This window comes from Mustelus asterias, unplaced genomic scaffold (genome assembly GCF_964213995.1).
Source record: "Mustelus asterias unplaced genomic scaffold, sMusAst1.hap1.1 HAP1_SCAFFOLD_184, whole genome shotgun sequence".
Classification (NCBI taxonomy): Eukaryota; Metazoa; Chordata; class Chondrichthyes; order Carcharhiniformes; family Triakidae; genus Mustelus; species Mustelus asterias.
The window spans coordinates 629332-651023 of NW_027590182.1; the positions used below are offsets into that span (position 1 = coordinate 629332).

The following is a 21692-nucleotide window of genomic DNA, read 5'->3' on the forward strand; positions in this document are numbered from 1 at the left end:
TCACAGTAACTTCACTGCAGTGTTAATATAAGTCTACTTGGCAAATGGAGTTTAACCCGGATAAATGTGAGGTGATTCATTCTATGTTCCAATGTGATGAGGACCATCAGAGAGTACAGCAGGATATTTCCGTTGAAATTATCCACAAAAGCTGATGAAGGACATTCATTTAACCCTGGATAGTAAATAGTGTTTTTCCTCCCACTACAGGTTTGGTGTGGCTTTTGCTACCAAATAAACCTGTTGGACTTTAACCTGGTGTTGTTAAACTTCTTACTGTGTTTACCCCAGTCCAACGCCGGCATCTCCACATCATGACTACAGGGGAAATCCCAGAGGATTGGAGAATAACCAATGTTGTTCCTTTGTTTAAGAAGGGTAGCAAGAATAATTCAGGTAATTACAGGCCGGTGAACCTTATGTCAGTGGTAGGGCAATTATTGGAGAGGATTCTTCGAGACAGGATTTTCTCCAACTTGGAAATAAGTGGACGTATTAGCGAGAGGCAACATGGTTTTGTGAAGGGGAGGTCATGTCTGACTAATTTGATCGAGTTTTTCGAGCAAGTGACGAAGATGATTGATGAGGGTAGGGTAGTGGATGTTGTCTACATGGACATCAGTAAGGCCTTTAACAAGGTCCCTCGTGGCAGACTGGTGCAGAAGGTAAAGTTGCATGGGATCAGAGGTGAACTGGCAAGGTGGATACAGAACTGGCTCGATCATAGAAGACAGAGGGTAGCAGTGGAAGGGTGCATTTCTGAATGGAGGGCTGTGACAAGTGACGTTCCTCAGGGATGAGTGCTGGGACCTTTCTGTTTGTAATATATATCAATGATTTGGAGGAAAATGGAACTGGATTGATTAGAAAGTTTGCGGATGACACAAAGGTTGGTGGATTTGCAGAATGTTGGTGGATTTGCAGTGGATGAGGTGGAGGGCTGTTGTAGGCTGCAAAGAGACATAGATAGGATGCAAAGCTGGGCTGAAAAATGGCAAATGGAGTTTAACCCGGATAAATGTGAGGTGATTCATTCTATGTTCTAATGTGATGAGGACCATCAGAGAGTACAGCAGGATATTTCCGCTGAAATGATCCACAAAAGCTGATGAAGGACATTCATTTAACCCTGGATAGTAAATAGTGTTTTTCCTCCCACTACAGATAGATGTACAATAAGTACATTTGTCTCTGTTCCATTGAGTCTACAGCACAGGGCCAGGCCAGTCGGCCCAATTGGTCTGTGTCAGTATTTATGCTCCACATGAGCCTCCACCCACCCCTCTTCATCCCCCCATCAGCATATCCTTCTATTCCTTTCTCCCTCATGTATGTATCGAGCTTCCCCTTCAATGTGTTCATGCTGTTCACCTCAACCACTCACTGTGGTCGTGAGTTCCACATTCTCACCACTCGCTGGGTAAAGAGCTTTCTCCTGTTAAAGTTTATTTAATAGTCACAAGTAGACTCATATTAACATTGCAGTGAAGTTACTGTGAAAATCCCCTCATTGCCACACTGAGGCGCCTGTTCGGGTACACCTGAGGGAGAATTTAGCACGCCCCAATGCACCTAACCTGTACGTCTTTTTGGACTGTGGAGGAAACCGGAGCACCCGGAGGAAACCCACGCAGACAGAGGGAGAACATGCAAACTCCGCACAGACAGTGACCCAAGCTGGGAATCGAACCCAGGTCCTTGGCGCTGTGAGGTAACAGTGCTAACCACTGTGCCGCCCTAGACATCATGATTGGATTATTGAACCCCTTTATGATCGTATAAGGTCACCCTTCAGCCTTCTCTTTTCTAGAGAAAAGCAGCCCCAGCCTTTCCTGAGGGTTAAATGCTCTCAGTTCTGGGATTATTCTTGTGAATTTTTGTTGCTCCTTCTCCGGTGCCTCTATTTCCATTTCATCAATGACGATCACAAATGTTGACAGTGCTCCCAGTGCAGTCTAACCGTGGCTCCAAACAAGTTGAACAGAACCTCCCTGCTTTTCAATTCTATCTCTCTAGAATGGAACCCTGTATATGGGCCTCATACTTTAGGAAAGATGTGAAATTCTTAGACAGGTTGCAGAGGGGCTTTACGAGAATGACTCCAGTAATGAGGGACTTCAGTGAGTTCGAGGGACTGGAACAGCTGAAATTTCTCTCTATAGATCAGACAGGCATTAGGATTGGGAATGGGGCCATTCAGCCCATTGAGTCCATGCCGACTCTCTCCAGATCAAACCGTTTCCCTGTTCTCACTGCGTATGCCTGTGGATTTATTTCCCTGAAATGCCCGTCCAATCTCCTTTTGGAAACATTCCATCATCTCTGCTTCTCCCCCACTTGTAGGAAGTGAGTTCCAGATATTTACCACTTTCTTCAAATGCAACCGAGGAGCAGAGAGCACAAAAGGAGGCCGTGTGACCCATTGTGCCCCTGCTGCCTCTTCAAACATTCTCAGCAACAAGGTCAAGGAGGCCATGTTAAATTCTAACATGTGACTGGAGCTTTATGTTAAAAATTAATGTTGGATTCACCTACATGCTTGTGGAAGCTGCATTGCTGGCAGGAATTGTATAAACTAAGAATTTCTTCTATGAATTTGATCAGTTGGAGGACATTATATTCTGTCAAATCTGGCTCAAGAATAAGGTTGATTGCTCAGTTCACGGAAGAAGGAAAGCTATTGGCTTGCAGCAAGTGTCTTTTCGAACCAGTATATCTTGTATTAACCTTATTCAGTTGTGGGACATGGGCGTCGCTGGCTGGGCAACATTTATTGCCCATCCCTAGATGCCCTTGTTCAGAGGGCAGTTGAGAGTCAACCACATTGTATGAACCAAATGTGTTCATTAAATATTACTGTATTTAGAGCAAACAACAAAGAAAGTTACAGCACAGGAACAGGCCCTTCGGCCCTCCAAGCCTGCACCGACCATGCTGCCCGACTTAACTAAAACCCCCTATCCTTCCGGGGACCATATCCCTCTATTCCCATCCTATTCATGTATTTGTCAAGACGCCCCTTAAAAGTCACTACCGTTTCCGCTTCCACTACTTCCCCCGGCAACGAGTTCCAGGCACCCACTACTAAAAAACATAGAAACCCTACAGTGCAGAAGGAGGCCATTCGGCCCATCGAGTCTGCACCGACCACAATCCCACCCAGGCCCTACCCCCACATACTCTCCGTAAAAAATCTGCCTCGTACATCTCCTTTAAACCTTGCGCCTCACACCTTAAACCTATGTCCCCCAGTAATTGACTCTTCTACCCTGGGAAAAAGCTTCTGACTATCCACTCTGTCCATGCCTCTCATAATCTTGTAGACTTCTCTCAGGTCGCCCCTCAACCTCCGTCGCTCCAGTGAGAACAAACCAAGTTTCTCCAACCTCTCCTCATAGCTAATGCCCTCCATACCAGGCAACATCCTGGTAAATCTTTTCTGTACCTTCTCCAAAGCCTCCACCTCTTTCTGGTAGTGTGGCGACCAGAATTGAACACTATTCCAAGTGTGGCCTAACTAAGCTTCTATAAAGCTGCACCATGACTTGCCAATTTTTAAACTCAGTGCACTGGCCGATAAAGGCAAGCATGCCGTATGCCTTCTTGACGACCTTCTCCACCTGCATTGCCACCTTCAGTGACCTGTGTACCTGTACACCCAGATCCCTCTGCCTATCAATACTCATAAGGGTTCTGCCATTTACTGTATATTTCCTATCTGTATGAGAGCTTCCAAAATGCATTACCTCACATTTGTCTGGATTAAACTCCATCTGCCATCTCTCCGCCCAAATCTCCAACCGATCTATATCCTGCTGTATCCTCTGATGGTCCTCATCGCTATCCGCAAATCCTCCAACCTATGTGTCGCCCGCAAACTTACTAATCAAACCAGTTACATTTTCCTCCAAATAATTTCTATATATTACAAACAGCAAAGGTCCCAGCACTGATCCCTGAGGGACGCCACTTGTCACAGCCCTCCATTCAGAAATGCATCCTTCCACTGCTACCCTCTGTCTTCTTTGACAAAGCCAGTTTTGTATCCACCTTGCCAGCTCACCTCTGATCCCATGCGACTTCACCTTCTGCATCAGTCTGCCACGAGGGACCTTGTCAAAGGCCTCACTGAAGTCCATGTAGACAACATCCACTGCCCTACCCTCATCAATCATCTTCGTCACTTCCTCGAAAAACCCGATCAAGTTTGTGAGACACGACCTCCCCTTCACAAAACCATGTTGCCTCTCACTAATACATCTACTTATTTTCAAGTGGGAATAAATCCTGTCTCGAAGAATCTTCTCCAATAATTTCCCTATTACTGATGTAGGGCTCACCGGCCTGTAATTACCTGGATTATTCTTGCTCCCCTTCTTAAACAAAGGAACAACATTGGCTATTCTCCAATCCTCTGGGACCTCCCCATCGCCAGTGAGGATACAAAGATTTCTCTCAAGGCCCCAGCAATTTCCTCCCTTGCCTCCCTCAGTATTCTGGGGTATATCCCATCAGGCCCTCGGGACTTGTCTACCTTAATGTTTCTCAAGAACCCCAATACCACCTCCTTTTTAATCTCAACATGACTCAAACTATCCTTTCCCAGACTCATCATCCACCAAATCCTCTTTGGTGAATACTGATGCAAAGTACTCATTTAATACCTCACCCATTTCCTCTGGCTCCACGCATAGATTCCCTCCCTTGTCCTTGAGTGGGCCAACCCTCTCCCTGGCTACCCTCTTGCTCTTTATATATGTATAAAAAGCCTTGGGATTTTCCTTCATCCTGTTGGCCAATGCTTTTTCGTGACCCCTTTTAGCTCTCCTTACTCCTTGCTTAAGTTTCTTTCTACTTTCCTTGTATTCCACACTTGCTTCGTGTGTTCCCAGCCTCCTAGCTCTGACAAATGCTTCCTTTTTCTCTTTGACTAGACCCACAATATCTCTCGTTATCCAAGGTTCCCAAAACTTGCCATACTTATCCTTCATCCTTACACGAATGTGCCGGTTCTGAATCCCTATCAACTTACACTTGGAAGCCTCCCACACGCCAAATGTTGATTTGCCCTCAAACATCTGCCCCATCTAGTAGCTATTTATTAGCGACCAGTCATTAACAGATGAGAAATTCATGAGCCTTAATTGAGTTATAGTTAATCAATGAATCAGTCGTCATAGTAAAAGATTGAGTTTTATTTGCTGTAAGAGTTTAATTGCTGTGTATGTAAAGAATGTGCAATGAGGATAAATGTCCTGGCGAGAGAGATCTTCAAGCTCTGATTAGCCTCAACATTTGAAACTGTGTGAATAAGGGATTGTACAGAATCAGATAAAGGGATAGTATGAACCAGTTCTATTGTTTTCCTGTCTAAGATAATGAGAGAAGGTGGTGTCAGTAATTGAGGATCCAGTTAAATTAATCTCGTGATCAAATTGACCAATTGGTCATGATACAACAGGCCCAACTCTGACGTGAGGTAATTTGATGGGTATAGGTGATGGGCATTTGGGGGGTTTCAAACAGAAATGCTGACTAAATATCTCTGAACTTCCCAACATCCTGTCACTCTGTGATCCTTGTGAAATCTGAAACCAGGTATTTGCAACAAGACTCAAAGAGCATCAGCCCACTGGAGGCAAAGTCGTGAGACCAGCCAGTCCAGCAGAAAGAAACCCCCCGACCCTCCCCATTGACCAACTGTGAGAATGAACAAAATGCAGTCCTGGATGTAATTGAGAGCAGAAACAATAACAGCAGAATCCAACCCCTGGAATCACTCGTGAACTTGTTGGTGTCTCAGCAGGTTGAATGAAAGACTGAATCTCTTCTCACACACAGAGCAGGTGAACGGCCTCTCCCCAGTGTGAACTCGCTGGTGTGTCCGCAGTTGGGATGAATCACAGAATCCCTTCCCACACTGAGAGCAGGTGAACGGTCTCTCCCCAGTGTGAACTCGCTGGTGTATCTGCAGACGGGAGGACCCAGTGAACCCCTTCCCACACTGAGAGCAGGTGAATGGCCTCACGCCAGTGTGAACTCGCTGGTGTCTCCGCAGGTGGGATGACTGAGTGAATCCCTCCCCACATCGAGAGCAGGTGAACGGTCTCTCCCCAGTGTGAACTCGTTGATGTTTCCGCAGGTCGGATGACTGAATGAATCCCTTCCCACACTGAGAGCAGGTGAATGGCCTCTCCCCAGTGTGAATGCGCTCATGGACCAGCAGGTCGGAAGATCGAGTGAATCCCTCCCCACACTGAGAACACGTGAATGGCCTCTCCCCAGTGTGAACTCGCTGGTGTTTCTGCAGCTGGGATGACTGAGCGAATCCCTTCCCACACTGAGAGCAGGTGAACGGCCTCTCCCCAGTGTGGCTGCGCCGATGAGCTTCCAGCTCTGATGGGCTTCTGTATCCCTTGCCACAGTCCCCACATTTCCATGGTTTCTCCATGGTGCAGGTGTCCTTGCCTCTCTCTTGGGTGGACAATCAGTTGAAGCCTTGTCCACACACAGAACACTGGTACAGTCTCTCCCCGCTGTGAATGGTGTGATATTTATTCAGGCTGTGTAACTGGTTAAAGCTCTTTAGTCAGTGCAGTGGAACACTCTCACTCGAGTGTGGCAGTGTGTCGATGCTTTTTCACTCACACTGACATTTCAAATCTTTTCAAATCGACAGACTGGACAATCATTTCTCCTTCTGGATTCAAAGGCCGATGATATTCAGTTCCCAAGGAATATGACTGTCAGATCTAGACGTGACGTTTGAGATTTCGGCCTGTGATTCCTCTTTCAATATCCTGTAAAATGAGTTTACAAAAGTCATCAGTGTCAGTACAGGATAGAAATTCAGAACAGACAATTCTAGTTTCTATGGAACATTCTTTCCTACTTCAGTCCCAAAAAGTTGTAAATCTCCATCCATATCTATGAATTCTATTTAAAAATGAAAGTGGATGGGCACTTGAAGGAAATAAACTTTCAGGAGAATGGGATATAGAGTGGGAATGGGACTGGAATGTTATACAGAGAGTCAGCATGGAATCGAGTTACCGAATGGATTCCTTCTGTGCTGTAATGACTTTATGACTGGAAATGTATAACATCGCTACAGGATTATATTACAATGCAAGAAATAATAATAAATATATATTACAGAAACATAAATAATATATCTAATCTGGGTACCATATAATAACACTGGACATATCTCTGTCCCCTTAAATGTCAGCCATCTCCTGGGGAAAGCTGCCCTTTGATGTGAACATGAGGAAAGAGACCATCCTTTTAGACAGAAAGAAGATTAACGTTTCAGGGTGGGCAGAATGAATTACAGGGAATAAAAATGTATCAGATTTTGTTGGTCAATATAAGCTCAGAAGTGGAAGGGAAATGATCTCCAGTGGAAGAGAAACAATTCCTGAACATTGTAAGACTAAGCTGGTAAATCAGCAGTGAATAGAGTTGTGAAGTGGTAAAAACATCATCAAGACATAGCTTGTGGAAATAATAGTTAAAATACACCCATTATTAGAGGCAGAGGAAGGTAGACAATGGCAGAGAGCTGATCAGGGAGGGCAGAGGTCAAACAGAGAAATGGATGGCCGTTTAAAAATTCATAAAAAGCATGGTTAGCAAGTTTGCAGACGATACTAAATTAGGAGGTATCGCTGATAGTGAAAAAGGTTATCAAAAATTACAGGGGGATCTTGATCAGTTGATCGGTTAGGGAAGTGGGCCGATGATTGGCAAATGGATTTCAGTACAGATAATACAGAGTACAGAGGCACAACCTCAGGCTAAAGGGATGATCCTTTAAAACAGAGATAAGGAGGAATTTCTTCAGCCAGAGAGTGGTGAATTTGTGGAACTCTTTGCAGCAGAAGGCTGTGGAGACCAGGTCATTGACTGTCATTAAGACAGAGATATATAGGTTCTTGATTAATAAGGAGATCAGGGGTGATGGGAAAAAGGCAGGAGAATGGGGATGAGAAAAATATCAGCCATGATTGAATGGCGGAGCAGACTCGATGGGCCGAGTGGCCTAATTCTGCTCCTATGTCTTATGGTCTTAAGTGTGAGTGTTGCATTTTGGAAAGTCAAACCAGGGTAGGACTTATACAGTGAATGGTAGGGCCCTGGGGAGTGTTGAGGAACAGAGGAACCCAGGAGTACAAGTATATCGTTCGTTGAAAGTGATGTCACAGGTAGACAGAGTGGTGAAGAAGGCATTTAGCACACTGGCCTTCATCGTCAGGGCACTGAGTATAGGAGTTGGGACATTATGTTATAGTTGTATGAGTCGTTGGTGAGGCTGCACTTGGAGTATTGTGGACAGTTTTTGTAACCCTGTTATAGGAAAGACATTGATAAACTGGAAAGAGTGCAAAGAAGATTTATGAGGATGTTGCCGGGACTAATGGGTCCGAGTGGTCATGAGAGGTTGGACAGGCTAGGGTTTATTCCTTCGAATGTAGGAGAATGTGGGGTAACTATATTGAGATGTATTAAATCATGGGGGGCATAGATAGGATGAACCCACATTGTCTTTTTGCCAGGGTCGGGGAATTGAAAACTAGAGGGCACAGATTTAAGATGAGAGGGGAAAGATTAAAAGGGACCCGAGGGGCAACTTCTTCATGCAGAGGGTGATGTGTACATGGAATGAGCTGCCAGAGAAAGTGGTTGAGGCTGGTTTAAACATTTAAAAAGCATAAGTACATGAATTGGAAAGGATTAGAGGGATATGAGCCAAACACGGGCAATTGGGACTAGCTGGGAGGGCACCATGGTTGGCATGGATCAGTTGGGCCTAAGGGCCTGTTTCCGTGCTGTATTGCTCTATGACTCTATGTGCTGGCTGCATCAGCATCTACTGCCCATAACTCATTGCCCTTGAACTGAGTGGTTTGCATTGCTGGGGGATGTGGTAGATTTCCTTCTTTAAAGGACATTATTAAATTGGTTGGATTTTTACAACAGTTGTATTCAATGGACTTCTAATTCTAGATTTTTACTGAATTCAAATTTCAACATCTGCCACTGTGGGATTCGAACTCAGGGTTCACAGTGCATTGCCCTGGATCCCTGTATTACTAATCCAATAACACTATCACTGCACCATTGCCTCCCCATCCATGGTAAAGGAGTCACAATAGCCCGAGATCCATGGAATCAGAGCATGCTCTAAATTTAACTTAATGCTCAGTAACACTCACCCCAAAACCATTTCACTGTTATCAACATTTTAAATCCGCTGGAGTCTACATCTGCAAAGATCTCAGCGAGATTGGTGTCCGGGAAAAATATTGCAATCTTCAAATCTTGTCCCTGTAAATGAGGAAAGTTATAGGTATAATTCAAGGTTAGAAATTCAAGACAGACAAACATTTCTTTTGTTCAGAGTTTGCTGTGAGTAAATCTTTCCCTTCTAACCCCCTGTAAAAGGAGTTTCCAAAATCCATCAGCATCTGTCCAGAACAGAAATTCAAAACATTCACTCCTCCTTTAACCTGGCACAGAATTACTTCAGCTGGGACAAAATTGCAGTGGAGGCAGTTCGAGGAAGATCCAGTTGGTTGATTCCTGAAATGAGGAGTTTTATCTTTCAGGTTGAGCAGCTTGGGCCTGTACTCTTTGGAGTTTAGAAGACTGAGAAGTAATCTTAATGAAACATCTGGGAATTTAAGGGCGACACGGTGGCTAGCACTGCTGCCTCACAGCGCCAGGGTCCCAGGTTGAATTCCAGTCTTTGGTCTGTATGGAGTTTGCACATTCTCCCCATGTCTGCATGGGTTTCCTCCGGATGCTCTGGTTTCCTCCCACAGTCCAAAGATGTGCGGGTTCGGTGGATTGGTCATGCTAAATTGACCCGTGTCAGGGGGATTAGCAGGGTAAATGCATGGGGTTGTGGGGATGGGGCCGGGGTGGGATTGTGATCTGTACAGACTCAATGAGCCAAATGGCCTCCTTCTGCACTGTAGGGATTCTATGATTCATATGATATAAGGTGCTTGACAAGGTAGATGCTGAGAGGATGTTTCCTCTGGTGTGGAAATCAAGTAAAAATAAAGGATCCCAAATTTAAGATGAAGAGAGATCTTTTCTCTCAGCGGGTTGTTGATCTTTGGAACTCTGTCTTCACCAGTGAGGATTGGAGGCAGGTCATTGAATATATTCAAAGCTGAGGTTTTGATCCACAAGAAAGTCAAGGGTATGGACGGGGTGGGGGAGCAAAGTAGACATGATCTTATTGAATGATGCAGCAGGCTCGATGGGCCGAATGACGGGCTCCTGTTCTTGGATAGCTGCGCATGCGCCCTGCTACCTATTGTCCCTCTGTAGAGGTTCTGAACCAGCCCCTGAAACCACGCCCATTGTGACCCGCCACTGACAGCAACGCATGCGCTCTCCTTCCCCGCTGAAACAAGATGGCGGCCGATAACCGGGGCCTGTTCCCGGGATAAAAGCCTGGGAACTGTAAACCCGGGACCTGCAGGGTCTGATTCGGGCCGTGCAGCCTACAGCGGGTGTTTGGAAGCCATAGCTCCCTCCCCGCCCCAACTTCCGGCTCCATTTCTCCTGCAGCCCGACCGACTCACCCGCTAAAAAATGTGCACTCGCAAGACTCCGAGCTCAACTCCGCGCACGCTCCAGATATAACACTGCGCCTGCGCAATAGGCTCCTGTGGAATGAATAGGACACTTTCACACCCGCAGGGGCACCTGGGAATTAACGGCGTCATTGTCAAAGACGATAATAGAAAATTATCTTGTGCAATTAAGATCAATTAATTTTTAAAAATGCATTCCTCGGAATTTGTGCGCTGACATTCTCTACTTCTAAAATTGATTTATACCAGTGCTCTCCTGTGGGAATACCCCGAGTTTTTAAAGGTTTTCCCACTGGTTTCCCTCTCTGCTCCCCTGAAGGTACTGACACTGGTTGGGTAAATCCCACAGAGACTGGTTTCTTTCACTTTCTTTCTCCTGATGCTGAATATTCTGTTTTATAGAATGATACATCACAGATGGAAACCATTTGGCTCATCCTGCCCAGTCGGGCTGTCTTTAAGATCTATCCAAATAATCCCACAGCCCTGCTGGCAGAGTGAGAACGATATCTATATGTACTGCAGCAATGCAGCAGGTGAATGGAAAATGTTTTCCAGTTGCATACCTCTCAGACACACTCACCCCAAGAAAGATAAATTGGCTTGTGTACTAAGAACAAAGAAAATTACAGCACAGGAACAGGCCCTTCGGCCCTCCAAGCCTGCACCGACCATGCTGCCCGATTTAACTAAAACCCTCTATCCTTCTGGGGACCATATCCCTCTATTCCCATCTCATTCATGTACTTGTCAAGACGCCCCTGAAAAGTCACTACCGTATCTGCTTCCACTACCTCCCCCGACAATGAGTTCCAGGCACCCACCACTCTCTGTGTAAAAAATCTGCCTCGTGCATCTCTTATAAACTTTACCCCTCGCACCTTAAACCTATTCCCCCTAGTAATTGACTCTTCCACTCTGGGAAAATTTTTCTGACTATCCACTCTGTCCATGCCTCTCATAATCTTGTAGACTTCTATCAGGTCTCCCCTCAACCTCCGTCGCTCCAGTGAGAACAAACCAAGTTTTTCCAACCTCTCCTCATAGCTAATGCCCTCCATACCAGGCAACATCCTGGTCAATCTTTTCTGTACCCTCTGCAAAGCCTCCACATCCTTCTGGAAGTGTGGCGACCAGAATTGAACACTATATTCCAAGTGCGGCCCAACTAAGGTTCTATAACGCTGCAACATGACTTGCCAATTTTAAAAATCAATACCCCGGCCGATGATGTCAAGCATGTCGCATGTCTTCTTGACGACCTTCTCCACCTGCATTGCCACTTTCAGTGACCTGTGTACCTGTACACCCAGATCCCTTTGCCTATCAATACTCCTATGGGTTCTGCCATTTACTGTATATTTCCTATCTGTACTAGACCTTCCAAAATGTATTCCCTCACATTTGTCCAGATTAAACTCCATCTGCCATCTCTCCGCCCAAGTCTCCAACTGATCTATATCCTGCTGAATCCTCTGATGGTCCTCATTGCTATCCGCAAATCCACCAACCTTTGTGTCTTCCGCAAACTAAGCAGATATTAAGGTTCCACTTAAAATTAAAACAGAAGGTGCTGGAATAATGCAGCAGTCACCGGGGCCGAGTTTATGGTCAAAATGATGGTGCTGAGCTGCCGTTAGAAAATAACCAGCAATCCAACAAGCCACTCAAAATATTGAATAAAACAAAATTGATCAAAGATTGAGCCAAAGTATTCTGTTTTCCAACATGGTGCTATGATTTTTTGTGATTGTTTTAATGTTCTCACAATTACCTGGTGTAGTCCAGGTTTATTTTACACTCACTCCCACCCATCGCTGTCCATGAAGCACATTACCCCCACTCTGATTCTCCATCCCATCAGAGACAACTCAGTCACTGACTGCAAATTAGGGCTTTTAATGAGAGCTCTGACAACCGAGAATGCACCGTCGGCAGAATCAACCTGAGCTCACAAACCCCAGACAGTGAACATTATCCCCCCCAGACCCGCATATAAAACAGTGAACATTATCCCCCCCAGACCCGCATATAAAACAGTGAACATTATCCCCCCCCAGACCCGAATATAAAACAGTGAACATTATCCCCCAGACCCGAATATAAAACAGTGAACATTATCCCCCTCAGAACCGAATATAAAACAGTGAACATTATCCCCCCCAGACCCGAATATAAAACAGTGAACATTATCCCCCCCAGACCCGAATATAAAACAGTGAACATTATCCCCCAGACTCGAATATAAAACAGTGAACATTATCCCCCCAGACCCGAATATAAAACAGTGAACATTATCCCCCCCCAGACCCGAATATAAAACAGTGAACATTATCCCCCAGATCCGAATATAAAACAGTGAACATTATCCCCCCCGGACCCGAATATAAAACAGTGAACATTATCCCCCCCAGACCCGAATATAAAACAGTGAACATTATCCCCCCCGGACCCGAATATAAAACAGTGAACATTATCCCCCCCCAGACCCGAATATAAAACAGTGAACATTATCCCCCAGACCCAAATATAAAACAGTGAACATTATCCCCCAGACCCGAATATAAAACAGTGAACATTATCCCCCAGACCCGAATATAAAACAGTGAACATTATCTCCCAGACTCGAAATAAAACAGTGAACATTATCCCCCCCAGACCCGAATATAAAACAATGAACATTATCCCCAGACCCGAATATGAAACAGTGAACATTATCCCCCCCAGATCCGAATATAAAACAGTGAACATTCGCCCCCCCAGACCCGAATATAAAACAGTGAACATTATCCCCCAGACCCGAATATAAAACAGTGAACATTATCCCCCAGACCTGAATATAAAACAGTGAACATTATCCCACAGACCCGAATATAAAACAGTGAACATTATCCCCCCCAGACCCGAATATAAAGCACTGAACATTCGCCCCCCCAGACCCGAATATAAAACGGTGAACATTATCCCCCAGACCCGAATATAAAACAGTGAACATTATCCCCCAGACCCGAATATAAAACAGTGAACATTATCCCCCCCAGACCCGAATATAAAACAGTGAACATTATCCCACAGACCCGAATATAAAACAGTGAACATTATCTCCCCCAGACCCGAATATAAAGCGGTGAACATTATCCCCCCCAGACCCGAATATAAAACAGTGAACATTCTCCCCCCCAGACCCGAATATAAAACAGTGAACATTATCCCCCCCAGACCTGAATATAAAACTATGAACATTATCCCCCCCAGACCTGAATATAAAACAGTGAACATTATCCCCCAGACCCGAATATAAAACAGTGAACATTATCCCCCAGACCCGAATATAAAACAGTGAACATTATCCCCCCAGACCTGAATATAAAACAGTGAACATTATCCCCCAGACCCGAATATAAAACAGTGAACATTATCCCCCCCACAGACCCGAATATAAAACAGTGAACATTATCCCCCCCAGACCCGAATATAAAACAGTGAACATTATCCCCCCCGGACCCGAATATAAAACAGTGAACATTATCCCCCCCAGACCCGAATATAAAACAGTGAACATTATCCCCCCCAGACCCGAATATAAAACAGTGAACATTATCCCCCCCAGACCCGAATATAAAACAGTGAACATTATCCCCCCCCGAACCCGAATATAAAACACTGAACATTCTCCCCCAGACCCGAATATAAAACAGTGAACATTATTCCCCCCACACTTGAATACAAAATTGTCCTGATGGATTCAGACAGCATTATCATAATATTCCAAATGTGTTTTTTCCAGGAATAGATTCAGCGGCTGCATCACTGGAGGCCAGAGATACTCTCCTCAAACTCGGCTCATGTGAGGAATCCCTCCATTGAGGCTCAGGAATGCTGCAACCAGAGTCACGTGACCACCAAGTGTGTAACTGAACAAACTACCGCAACGTTGAAGATGTGTTTCAGTGTGAAATGATTTGTTTAACCTGTTGCTTCAGATTTGAGAGAAAATGTCCCTTTCTGGGGTAATTTGACCTTGACCCAGGCACTTTTCAGATCTGAAAGTGATGGCCTTTAGCACAATCACAAGGCTGCACAATACAGAGGGAACACTAATCTGTTTCATTCTGCGACTATGTCGTGGTTACACGAGTGATACTTCCCACTAATTAGCTGCCAGCACCATGCAGATGCTACGGCAACGGATGAATGAACACCACTCGACAATCACCAGGCAAGACTGTTCTCTTCCTGTGGGGGAGCACTTCAGCAGTCACGGGCATTCAGCCTCTGATCTTCGGGTAAGCGTTCTCCAAGGCGGCCTTCACGACACATGACAGCGCAGAGTCGCTGAGCAGAAACTGATAGCCAAGTTCCGCACACGAGGACGGCCTAATCCAGGAACTTGGGTTTATGTCACACGATCAGTAACCCCCACAGCTTGCCTGGACTTGCAAAATCTCACTGGCTGTCCTGTCTGGAGACAATACACATCTCTTTAACTTGTGCTTTATGCTCCCTCCATCTCTTTAACCTGTGCTTATTGCTCCCTCCACTCACATTGTCTGTATCTTTAAGACCTGGTTGGTTATAGAGATTCGCATTCTAATCAGTATTCTGTAACTTGATTTTTGTATCTCTGTGCCCTGTTTGAGAGCAGATTTCCACTCAATCTGACGAAGGAGCAGCGCTCCGAAAGCTAATGGTATTTGCTACCAAATAAACCTGTTGGACTTTAACCTGGTGTTGTTAAATCTCTCACTATGAGTATCTTTGCCAGTGCAGTGCCGGGTCGTGTTGAGAGTTCCTGAATTAAAAAAATTCACAGATGGTGCTTTCAAAAAGGGACACAGCAGCCCTGAAAATCAGTGACATTTCTGAATATTAAACTTCAGCCAGTTGTAGCGATTGTTAATGTCAGCAGAAACAAACCAAATATTGTCAGACTATCAATCTTGCATGTGATTAACAGCTGCAGTAACTGCCAAATCCAACTCCTGCAGGCAATTGTGAACTTGCAGATGTGTCAGCAAGTGGGATGACTGAGTGTATCCCTTCCCACACACAGAGCAGGTGAATGGCCTCTCCCCAGTGTGGGTGAGCTCGTGTAAATGCAGGCTGCCAGACTGAGTGAATCCCTTCCCACACATGGAGCAAGTGAATGGTCTCTCCCCAGTGTGAGTGCGTTGATGAGCAGTGAGGATTGATAATTGCCTGAAACTCTTTCCACAGTATGTGCAAATAAATGGCTTCTCCTCAGTGTGAATTTGCTGATGTGACAGGAGGCCGGATGAATTGGTGAATTCCCTCCCACACGTGGAACAGGTGAACGGCCTTTCCCCAGTGTGAACTCGCTTGTGTGCACCGAGGTTGGATGAAGACCTGAACCTCTTTCCACAGGAAGTGCAGCTGAACGGTCTCTCCTCTGTGTGAACCCGCTGGTGTGACAGCAGGTTAGATGACAGAGTGAATCTCTTACCACACACAGAACAGGTGAATGGCTTCTCTCCAGTGTGAATTCGCTGGTGTGACCAAAGACCGGATGGCCCAGCAAAATCCTTCCCACACAAGGAGCAGGTGAACGATCTCTCCCCAGTGTGAACTCGCTGATGTGCACTGAGGTTGGATGAACATGAGAACCCCTTTCCACAGGTGGAGCAGCTGAACGGCCTCTCCTCAGTGTGAGTTCGCTGGTGTAACAGCAGGTGGGATGAGGTAGTGAATCCTTTCCCACACACAGAACAGATGAATGGCCTCTCTCCAGTGTGACTGTGTCTATGGTTTTCCAGCAAGTATGGATAATTGAATCCTTTACCACAATCATCACATTTCCATGGTTTCTCCATTTTCCCAGCCCCAATGTGACCGTGTCGATGGGTTTCCAACCAGGATGGATAATTGAATCCTTTACCACAATCCTCACATTTCCACGGTTTGTCCATGGTGCTGTTGTCCTTCTGTCTCTCCAGGTTGGTTGATTAGTTGAAGCCTCATCCACATACAGACCATGTGTATGGTTTCTCCCCACTGTGAATAGTGTGGTGTTTTTCAGAGCTCCTTCCCGCCTGCGGATCCACAAAGTGTTTCCAAATCCTCCCAGCCACCGCCTAACGCTGACTCCGCTTCTCCGGGACAAACAAGCGCCAAGGACAGCAATGACACTGCGCATGCTCCACATCACAATGCCCGGGGACTGATTGACGGCAGCTCCGGACCAATAGGAACAGGGGGCGGGGCTGGAGGACCGAGCGGGAGTGGCCGGTCCTCCAACCAATCGGAGTGAATGAGGGGCGGGACCTGAAGCATGCGCAGTGCGGGTAATGGCGACGGACGGACGGTTTTAACTTGGAAGCGAGATCAATACGAGGTAGAGGGCGGCGTGCGGGGAATGATAAATGTGGCGGGTGGGTGGAGAGACTTTGTAAACATGTTGTTCAAACCCAAACCCCGGAAATGAACTTCCCGGTCTCCCCTTTGCACCAAATGGAGCGGCAGCTTGTAGTGTTAGACCCGGGCTGACTGCCGCCATTGAGGCTGCATGTGGGAGGCCGGCAGGGATTGTGATCGGAGAGGGAAGCCCTGACGTCACAATGGAATGGTTGAGGGTGTGACGTCACAATGGAATGGGTGAGGGTGTGACGTCACAATGGAATGGGTGAGAGTGTGACATCACAATGGAATGGGTGAGGGTTCCAGATGAGCTGAGACTGGGCTGGAGTCGGGCGATGGCACTGACATGTGGCCCGGTGGCACAGTGGTTAGTGCAGCTGCCTGACAGCGCCAGGGACCCGGGTTCAATTCCAGCCTCGGGTCGCTGTCTGTGCAGAGTTTCTACATTCTCCCCGTGTCTGTGTGGGTTTCCTCCGGGTGTTCCGGTTTCCTTCCACAGTCCAAAGATGTGCTGGTTAGACAGATTGGCCATGATAAATTGCCACTTGGTATCAGGGGGATTAACAGGTAAATATGTGGATAGGGCCTGGATGGGATTTTTGTCGGTGCAGGCTCGATGGGCTGAATGGCCTCCTCCTACACTGTATTTTATGATTCATTATTATTAATTAATTACTATTCTGATTTACAGCTGTTTCTGAGTTTTAACTGTATCCTCTATTGTGAACACCGAGGCAAAATACTTGTTCAATTCATCTCCCAGCTCCTCATTTTTCATTATCAATTCCTGGACTCACTTTCTATTAGACAGTTAAGAAATGAGGTCGAGCAAGTGACTGAAGTGTGAGTCAGGGAGCACTATTGGGAGCACCAATAGTTTCAAAATAGTTCAGGAAAAAGATAGGACAGGTCCACAGGTCAAGGCCCTAAACTGGAGCAGGGCCACTTTTGTGGGCATTAGGCAGGATCGAGCAGATGTCGATTAGGTGAATTTGTTTGAAGGGAAAGGAATGACTGGCAAATGGGACGTTTTAAAAATGTGATATCAAGAATCCAGGGGCAGTATATTCCTGTTAAGATGAAGGGAAAGCATGGTAAATTTAGGGATCTCTGGCAGACAAGGGACATTGAGGCTCTGGTCAGGTAAAAGAAGGAAGCATACATTGGGTTTAGGCAATCGGGGACAAGTGAATCACTCTGACTATAAAAAGTGTAAGAAAATACTGAAGAGGGAAATCAGGAGGACAAAAAGAGGGTATGTGATGGATCTGGCAGGTAAGATTAAAGAAAATTCCAAGAGGTTCTATAGCTATATTAAGAGTAAAAGGGTGGCCAGAGAGAGAATAGATCCCCTTAAAAATCAGTATGGCCATCTGTGTGTGGAGCCACAGGAGATGGGTGAGATTTTTAATGAATACTTCCCCTCTGTGTTTACTGCGGAGAGCACCATGGGTGCTAAAGAAATAAGGGAAACAAGTGGTGATGTCTTGGGCACATGCACGTTACTTGGGAGGAGGTATCTGCAGCCTTATAAAAACAAATTACTGCGGATGCTGGAATCTGAAGCCAAGAGAGAAAATGCTGGAAAATCTCAGCAGGTCTGGCAGCATCTGTAAGGAGAGAAAAGAGCTGATGTTTCTTGTCTAGATGACCCTTTGTCAAAGCTCTGAAACATAAATTCTTTTCTCTCCATCCAGATGCTGCCAGACCAGCTGAGAATGGGGAGAGAGTGTGTGGGATGGAGATTTACAGCTTTTGGGGAATGAGAGAGGAAAGAATGTTCCATAGAAATTGTCTGTTCTGAATTTCTATCCTGTACTGACACTGATGACTTTTGTAAACTCATTTTACAGGATATTGAAAGAGGAATCACAGGCCGAAATCGCAAACATCACGTCTCGATCAGACAGAGTCATATTCTTTGGGAGCTGAATATCATCGGACTTTGAATCCAGAAGGAGAAATGATTGTCCAGTTTGTCGATTTGAAAAGATTTGAAATGTCAGTGTGAGTGAAAAAGCATCAACACATTGCCACACTTGAGTGAGAGTGTTCCAATGCACTGACTAAAGAGCTTTAACCAGTTACACAGCCTGAATAAATATCACACCATTCACAGCGGGTAGAGACTGTAATCTTGTTCTGTGTGTGGACAAAGTTTCAACTAATTGTCCACCCAAGAGCGAGGTAAGGACACCTGCACCATGGAGAAACCATGGAAATGTGTGGACTGCAGGAAGAGATACAGATACCCATGCCTGCTGGAAGCACATCGGCGCAGTCACACTGGGGAGAGGCCTTTCACCTGCTCTCAGTGTGAGAAGGGATTCATTCAGTTCTCCAGCTTACAGATACACCAGCGAGTTCACACTGGGAAAAGGCCATTCACCTGCTCTCAGTGTGAGAAGGGATTCATTCAGTTCTCCAGCCTGCAGATGCACCAGCGAGTTCACACTGGGGAGAGGCCATTCACCTGCTATCAGTGTCGGAAGGGATTCACTCAGTTATCCAGCCTGCAGAGACACCAGCGAGTTCACACTGGGGAGAAGCCATTCACCTGCTCTCAGTGTGGGAAGGGATTCACTTGTTTATCCAGCCTGCGGAGGCACCAGCGAGTTCACACTGGGGAGAAACCATTCACCTGCTCTCAGTGTGGGAAGGGATTCACTTGTTTATCCAGCCTGCAGACACACCAGCGAGTTCACACTGGGGAGAGGCCATTCACCTGCTCTCAGTGTGGGAAGGGATTCGCTTGTTCGTCTAACCTGCAGGCACACCAGCGAGTTCACACTGGGGAGAGGCCATTCACCTGCTCTCAGTGTGGGAAGGGATTCATTCACTCATCCAGCCTGCGGACACACCAGCGAGTTCACACTGGGGAGAGGCCGTTCACCTGCTCTCAGTGTGGGAAGGGATTCAGAGTTTCATCCCACCTGCTGAGACACCAACAAGTTCACGAGTGATTCCAGGGGTTGGATTCTGTTGTTATTGTTTCTGCTCTCAATTACATCCAGGAATGCATTTTGTTCATTCTCACAGTTGGTCAATGGGAAGGGTCAGAGGGTTTCTTTCTGCTGGACTGGCTGGTCTCAGCCTCCAGTGGGCTGATGCTCTTTGAGTCTTGTTGCGAATACCTGGTTTCAAATTTCACAAGGATCACAGAGTGACAGGATGTTAGGAAGTTATAGAGGTTTACAACATGGAAACAGGCCCTTCACCCAACTTGTCCATGCAGCTCAGTTTTTACCACTAAGCTAGTTCCAAAAGGGGCGGCACGGTGGCACAGTGGTTAGCCCTGCTGCTTCACAGCTCCAGGGACCTGGGTTCGATTCCTGGCTTGGGTCACTGTCTGTGTGGAGATTGCACATTCCCCTCGTGTCTGCGTGGGTTTCCTCCGGGTGCTCCGGTTTCCTCCCACAGTCCAAAGATGTGCGGGTTAGGTTGATTGGCCATGTAAAAATTGCCCTTAGTGTCCTGAGATGCATCGGTTAGAGGGATTAGTGGGTAAATATGTAGGGATATGGGGGTAGGGCCTGGGTGGGATTGTGGTCGGTGCAGACTCGATGGGCTGAATGGCCTCTTTCTGTACTGTAGGGTTTCTATGTTTCTAGGTTAATTGCCTGTATTTTGCCCATATCCCTCTATCCCCATCTTACCCATGTAACTGTCTAAATGCTTTTGAAAAGACAGTATTGTACCCGCCTCTACTACTGCCTCTGGCAACTCGTTCCAGACACTCACCACGACCTGAGTGAAAAACTGCCTCTCTGGACCCTTTTGTATCTCTCCCCTCTCACTTTAAACCTAAAACTAAGAACAAGAAACGTATCGACAAAATGATTCGAGAACAGAGCCAATGTTTCGAGTCTGGATGACACTTCATATGAGCTGTTATGAAGGGTCATCCAGTATCAAAACATGAGCTATATTCTCTCTCCACAGATGCTGTCAGACCCGCTGAGATTTTCCAGCATTTTCTGTTTTTGTTTCAGATTCCAGCATCCGCAGTATTTTACTTTTATGATAAAATGATTAGTTCTGATTGGAAACCCCACGATCCTCCCACAAGACAGGGGGAGTGGTGGCAAAGGGAGAAAAAGGATAAGGATGATAAAGTCTGGGTTCTGATTCTCCGAGCCCATGTAGTTTTAACAAAACGAGTGAAGCTGTTTATAAAGAACAGAAGTTACCCATCGCTAACAAAAACCGATCAAATTAAAATAATTAGGTTGAGGAAGAGAATAAAAGAATTAATAGATGAAGTTTAAAATCAACTTTGTTTTGCTGTTAGAGAAGTTTTTAAAAATTATGTAAAGTGACGTAACTGTGTGCCAAGTGTTTTCTGTTCACTCCCCACTTTAGGTCCTGTAGAAAAGTTAACCCTTTCAGCAGACAGTTGATTTCGTCATAGAGGTTTACAGCATGGAAACAGGCCCTTTGGTCCAACTTGTCCATGCCGCCCCTTTTTAAACCCCTAAGTTAGTCCCAATTGCCCGCTTTTGGCCCATATCCCTCTATACCCATCTTACCCATGTAATGGTCCAAACACTTTTTAAGATTGAACCCACCTCTACTATTATTGCTCGCACAAGGGGACATAGCTTTATATTGAAGGGTGAGAGTTCTTTACTAGAGAGTAGTAAGGGCGTGGAATGCCCTGCCTGCAGCAGTCGTGGACTCGTCAACATTAAGAGCATTCAAATG

General features: G+C 45.9%; 2 protein-coding genes and 1 long non-coding RNA gene across 3 annotated transcripts in view; 1 reads left to right on the top strand and 2 right to left on the bottom strand.

Moving 5' to 3' along the window:
* The window catches only part of LOC144485303 (uncharacterized), a 461444-nt gene extending 446930 nt beyond the window's left edge, over nucleotides 1-14514 (top strand). The window contains exon 3 of the long non-coding RNA XR_013496157.1: nucleotides 14401-14514. This is a non-coding gene — a long non-coding RNA (uncharacterized LOC144485303). The remainder of the gene's footprint in view (nucleotides 1-14400) is intronic.
* Nucleotides 1-21692, bottom strand: part of LOC144485290 (uncharacterized) — a 308115-nt gene that overhangs the window by 268113 nt on the left and 18310 nt on the right. The gene's annotated exons all lie outside the window — the stretch shown is intronic.
* On the bottom strand, nucleotides 15548-16540 carry LOC144485307 (uncharacterized). Its single transcript, XM_078203517.1, has one exon. The coding sequence runs from the start codon at nucleotides 16538-16540 to the stop codon at nucleotides 15548-15550; it is 993 nt and encodes a 330-aa protein (XP_078059643.1).